Source organism: Typopeltis vanoorti, chromosome 11 (assembly GCF_054136105.1).
Source record: "Typopeltis vanoorti isolate ZY-2024b chromosome 11, IOZ_Tvanoo_1.0, whole genome shotgun sequence".
Taxonomy (NCBI): domain Eukaryota; kingdom Metazoa; phylum Arthropoda; class Arachnida; order Uropygi; family Thelyphonidae; genus Typopeltis; species Typopeltis vanoorti.
The window spans coordinates 112,568,869-112,575,132 of NC_143559.1; the positions used below are offsets into that span (position 1 = coordinate 112,568,869).

A 6,264-nucleotide genomic window follows, 5' to 3' on the forward strand; every position below is an offset into this window, starting at 1 on the left:
CACAGAATATATTTTAAAAAAACATCGCACGCTTGCAATTACAAGGCGAAATCCTTTCTATTTAATTCTCTCGGAAATCTTTTCATATATAAGCTCTGGTGTACACATAAATGTAAACAATATTACAGGCCATATGTAAATTAGAAATCGAGGCCAACCAGTTAAAACAGACGTGTAACAATAACAATAAAAAAGTAACAGAAAGGTTCAGTTAAGAGGTAAAACATTACATAAACTATAAAAAAAAAATTCCAATAAGGAGCGATGCGGACAAACTGACATCTTAAGCAAATACTATCACAAAATAGAACAACCATAAACAATGAATGCATACCTTTACTTTCACACGAACGGCTTCTCTATTGTGAAAACTGAATATTCCTGACATCTTGCTACACTAATGGTAGTCAGCCCATTAGTCTTATTTTTTAAAAATGTATAACAGAATCAAATTATCCCTAGATATTTTTCATTCACCAGTTATCCACAATCACATATAACATCCATCACTCTTAACGCAAGCAGAAGACAGTAACCGAAAATGCAGTATTTGGCATATAACCTAACGAGAATGACATCACATACTCATATTTACTTCTGCCATCTAGTGTCTAGCAATTCACTTAATAATCTGAAAGCGTTTTATTCACTTGACTAGGTCGAGGATAGAAATCAATGAGCCAACATTGTCGACGAATATTATTATTTTGCGAAGAATATTTTGTTAGGAAAGCTGTCATAATTGGGAAATCGTTTGATGTACTCAACCGAGTATATTTGCTCTATCCTTTTCTTTTCCATATTCATTTATAATTAATAACCCTCATTAACTCGCCTACTCCCTTTACGGGAATAACTAGGCGTTAGCTGAGTCTGATAACTCTCATTAATCTGAAACACAAAAGGAGAATGCAAAACCATTTGGATCAACTATGGTGGGATAAATTTCAGGAAGGAGCGAACGCACCAAATTTTTTTCGAAAGAAGTATAGGGCACATTTAAGAGTTTAAAAAGTGAGTTTCTATAGCATAAGAAGCCATTAGTGCCAATATTATATTAAAAAGGCTCTTTGATGCAATTATTTTACTTTTTTTTTAATTTGAAATAAAAATATATAAAATTATTTCAAAATATAATTGAATATAAAGATTTCGTGACTGCATGAAGTTCTGCATGCATTGCTTGTCCAGGAGACCTCGGTTGCTGCTAGATTTTTTCTTTTTAATGGACGAGAAGAGCATACATTGACAGACAACACTTTTATTTTAGCGGAGCAACTTTTTTTTTTTTTTTTTTAGTTCAGAAATAAATTATCATTATATAGTGCTATGTGAACATCAAGGGCTCACTTTAATGAGTATGGGAGTGACGAACCCGGGGTACCTGATGCTGGAGCATACCTTACTTCACATAATATACATATGTTATATTATCCATAGACTAGTCCCTACCCTTCTTTCTTTTTTCCTTTCATTCTTACTCCTCCCCCCCCCAATGCTATTAGAGTATTCGAAGACTAGGGGTGAACTTTTCCTATCTTACTTTGTTTGTCTCGTGCAGTGGGAGTCTGCCTTCTCTCCCACTATGCCCAGCTAAAGCTAGAAAGCAAAAGCAACAGAGCAGTGGTAAACTGGCTGGATTAAAATTGCCAAAAACCCTGTGAATAAAGTGCCATTACTGACCCAAGATAACGCTATGGCCTCCGGGGGCAGCTGCCGTGACTGTTTTAAGATCACATGAAACAGTTGAAAAATATGCTGTGTGATCAGCTTAAAAAATAATCCACCTCCTAACACTGAATACAAGGACTCTTCTTAAACCAGGATATGTCAAATTGATGGAGAAAGAGCTAGAGGGGATTAAGTGGGATATAATAGGTATTGCCGAAACACAGTGGTCAGGAGACGGTGTGGAAAAATTTGAAGAATGAAAAACTATTTTACTCACAAAGAAAAGATAACACTCACAGAGGGGAGAGAGTCGCAATATTAATCAATAACTGCTTGCAGAACTACATCTTAACCATAGAACCACATAGTCCAAGAATTATAACAATTAGATTAAAAGAAAAGAAAAGAAAAGAAAAGAAAAAGGGATTTTTCTCAAAATTATCCAAATTTATGCTCCAGGTCAATCTCATGAAGAATTAGATACGTTCTGCCAGCAACTTCAAGATCTTATTGCCAAAACAGACAAAACGGATATCGTAATTGTAATGGGAGACTTCAACGCCGAGGTTGGGAGATTTACACCAGACATGAAAGATGTTATGCAAATTTGGAGTGGATGAGAGTGAAACGCCATATTTTCCATAGATCATCACGCAAATACATATGGACATATCCAGATGGCATGATTAAAAAATGTAATAATTATATTCTGATCAAAAATAACTAGAAAATCCTCAATCCAAAATGTAAGAACACTTCAAAAAGCAGATTTTGACTCTGATCATGAATTACTAGCTGCAATAATTGAATTGAAATTTAAGATTTGCAAACCAAACACCCTCATCAATATTATTAACATAACAAAACTGAAAGATATAACTATATAAAACAACTACAGAAACATAATAGAAACACTTGGTTAGAAGAAAAGCAAAAATATGTGAAGAAGCCAATAAAAAGAATGATAGCAAGTTTATATAAAATTATAAAACAATTAACAAAAACATCCCAGAACAGAGCATCAAAAATGAAAGATAAAAACAATATTGAAACTGAAACAATTCAAGAAATTAAAAAAAAATGAAAAGAATATTACCAGATACTTTCCAGAATGACGAAGACTGGTAAAACAAGAACAAAAAGACAGAAAGAAAAAGCACCATTCATAATAAAAGAAGAAATTCTGAATGCAATAAACCAAATGAACTTATCTAAGTCACTTGGTTATGATGAACTTCATACTGAACTGTGGAAATATGGTTGCATAGCAGCAATCAATTTCCTGCTTGAACGTTTTAACCAAATACCATATACTGGTGAAATTTCAGATGATTCGAAGACATGCATCATAGCTTCAGTTCTCAAAAAAGGGAGATAAACGGAGTTCTTAATATTGTAGACCCATAACATTGCCAAGTCAGAGTATAAAATCTTCACATGCATTATTCAAAACAGAATCCAGATTTTAATGAATGAGACAAAACTAGAAGATCAAGCAGACTTCAGACCTGGTAGGGCGCTATAGACCATATTTTTACAATTAATAATCTGGCTGAAAAGTGCTGGGCATACAACTTACCTGTATACTGCAGTTTTATTGATTTCAAACAAGCATTTGATTCCATTGACAGAAACAAAATGATAAACATCTTAAAATCTATGACACTAGATTGAGAAGTATAAACCTTTATTACGAATTATTATAAAGATCAGCTATTTGCTAATGATGCAAATATAGGTAGAGTAATAAGAAATGCAGCTGATATGCAGTACATACAGAATGATTTCAATAGGGTGGAATTGTGGACATAGGAAAATGGATGTCAGTTAAAAGCCATGCACCTTGGCTTGATTAGATATTCAATGTTGTATTATATTGTTGGGATTATGAGAAGAAACTGATTAGGCTAAGGATCTTGGAGTGTTAGTAGATAGGAAGTTGAAGTTCACGGACCATGTAGTAAAGATTGCAATGCTGAAACGAACTTTGACATGTAAAGATAAGCCTGTCGTTTTTCCTCTTTATGAGGCCTTGATGAGATCTCACTTGGACTATTGCACGCAGGTCTGGTCTCCTGGTTTCCGTTATGATTCTGATACAGTGGAGAGAGAGAGAGAGAGTGCAAAGGAGAGTATTTAAAATGTTATCAGAATTTTGGAATATTGATTAAGATAGATTAAGAATTTGATACTAACAATAAGAGAAAGAGGGGTGATATGATTGAGACTTGCAACGTTCTGAAAGTCATACAGGATTTCAGTTGATGGAAATTTTTTATTATATAGAGGGTGGGAAAAGAACAAGAGGGCAACCTTGGTAGCTGAGAATGAATGCCGCTAAGAAGGGGGTGAGGGCTAGATTTTTCTCTCATAGGGTAGTGCGTGATTGGAATGGATTGGCATTGAACATTGCGTGTGCAAGCAGTGTGAATGAATTCAAGAAGTATGACAGCTAGTGTGTGTGTAGAGTGTAATCTCTCTCTCTCTCGACGAGTCCCTTACTCCCTGGAGGTGTTTTTTAATAATAATAATAATAATAATACCAAAGCAACTATCAAATTTAATGACATAAAAACAGACAAATTCAAAGTAGAAAATGAAGTCATGCAAAGTTGCCCCACTTTCACCAAATTTGTTTATTATCTATCTCGAAGAAATATGCAAATCCATAGCTGAAGAACTAGGTCTACAAATAAATGGCACGAATATCAACCACATAAAATATGCAGACGATATTATTATTCTTTCAGAATCTAGAGAACAATTGGGAAAAAAAACAATAAAAATTTTAAATTAAGAATGCACAAGTTTTGGAATGAAAGTCAATCTAAGCAAAACTAAAACAATGAAAATAGGAATAGATGAGGAAAATTTTTTAATAAACTTAGAAAATTACATACTTGAACAACTAAAGCAATATACATATATTGGCAATCTCATTACTCATGACCTCGACAACACAGAAACAGTAAAATACAGACTTAAAAAAGAATGATCTAATATGGATATACAGTAGTATCTCGTAATCCGAACTAATAAAAACCGTGCTCATTCGGATTAGCGAAAAGTTCGGATCAGTGAATTTTCGCCCAAGAACTTAAAAAGTAATATAAGTTTATTTTAGTAAAAAAATTTAGTTTGTATATATCTTTATTGTTGAGGATTTTGATTTAATAGAATTGCATAGTTCAGTATAACTTAATTTGCGTAAAAAATATCACTTTCTTGTACACAACACACAAAACAAAGTTTCACAAAATAACACAGAAAAGTTTTTTTTAATTTCTCTGTAAAATAAAAGTCAGTGATTTTCTTTCGCGTCTTGGAAGCTGAACTTTTTTCGAATGCTTCTTCTCGGAGCTGCATTAGCATAAAACTTTGGAATGGCGTATCATTCTGATTAGCCCATTCTATACATATATTAAAACTGTCAACTGCCTCTTCATGTTTTACTTTTTTTTTCTTTGAATTCTTTATCGTCATCATCGTCTGCCAATTCATTCTGTAGCCTCATATTTATAATTTAAGCATCTGATTTGATTTCGAATTCACTTTCGGTTCTACCTGTAATCCATTCCGTAACATCTGTTTGTGAAATAAAAATATAAAAATTTATATTTTTAACCAAATTATGCACGTTTTGAATTTTCTCTTTTTGTGTATCACCGTAGTTATCTTCGTAAATTCTAGAAGGTCACAGTTTTCTCCATGATACTTGAATTGCTTCAGGTTTGAGGATTCCCAAGCAACATCAATTAAGAATGCTACATCCTTCAAATTTATATTTTTTATTGATGTGGTAACGTCATAATTTTGGGAAATTACATTTAAAAGCATTTAATTACATTTAAAAACATAATATAAAACAGTATTATGTTCTGATCCATTGGTTGCAACAATAGAGTAGAGTTTGGAGGCAAAATAATAGTACACAAAATAATAATATATAATAAATATAATAAAAATAATAAATGAAACTTTTTTTTACTTTCAAACCGCAGTTCGGATTACTGGAGGGTTCGGACTAAAGAGGTTCGGATTAGCGAGATACCACTGTATTAAAGAAAATATGATAAAATAAGAGCTATTAAAAAAGCCTTATACTATAACGCTACAAAACCATTATTATATCTACAGCAACGTATAGAGCCGAGACTTGGACACCCAATCAAATGCATAAGAAAAATAAATAAGACTCACTGGTCAGAACAAATGAGCAAGTTCTTTTAAAGATCACTAAATAGAGTCTTGAATGGAATCATTGGAGGAAGACGATCAAAAAGAACTTGGCCACAGACTTTGAATGAAAAGTGACAATTATTGAGCTGCAGAGAGATGACAGAAGTAGTCAGAGATAGAACCCAGATGGCAAAGATTTGCACATAAGGGCATCAACACGTTATCTGGTGGATGAGAAAGAAGAAGAAGAAGAAGGTTATATGAAGCTTGTGTATATTGTAGCCCCGATGAAATGGAGTTAGCATCTATATAGCAGGGCCACTTAAAAGAAGACCCTTCTAAGCTAGATTCTATTCACCAAGTTCAAACTTTGTAAATCATTTCTCCGACCGAGCCCTAGTTAATCGATCTCTG

The 6,264-nt window shown here is 33.3% G+C and overlaps 1 protein-coding gene across 1 annotated transcript in view; it reads right to left on the reverse strand.

Annotated features, from left to right (window-relative positions):
* LOC150101951 (uncharacterized) overlaps nucleotides 1-486 on the reverse strand; it is a 98,293-nt gene extending 97,807 nt beyond the window's left edge. Inside the window, exon 1 of the mRNA XM_090400345.1 lies at nucleotides 335-486. Coding sequence (XP_090256471.1) covers nucleotides 335-388 — 54 coding nt within the window. The 5' untranslated portion in view covers nucleotides 389-486. The remainder of the gene's footprint in view (nucleotides 1-334) is intronic.
* Between the last annotated feature and the right edge of the window lie 5,778 nt (nucleotides 487-6,264).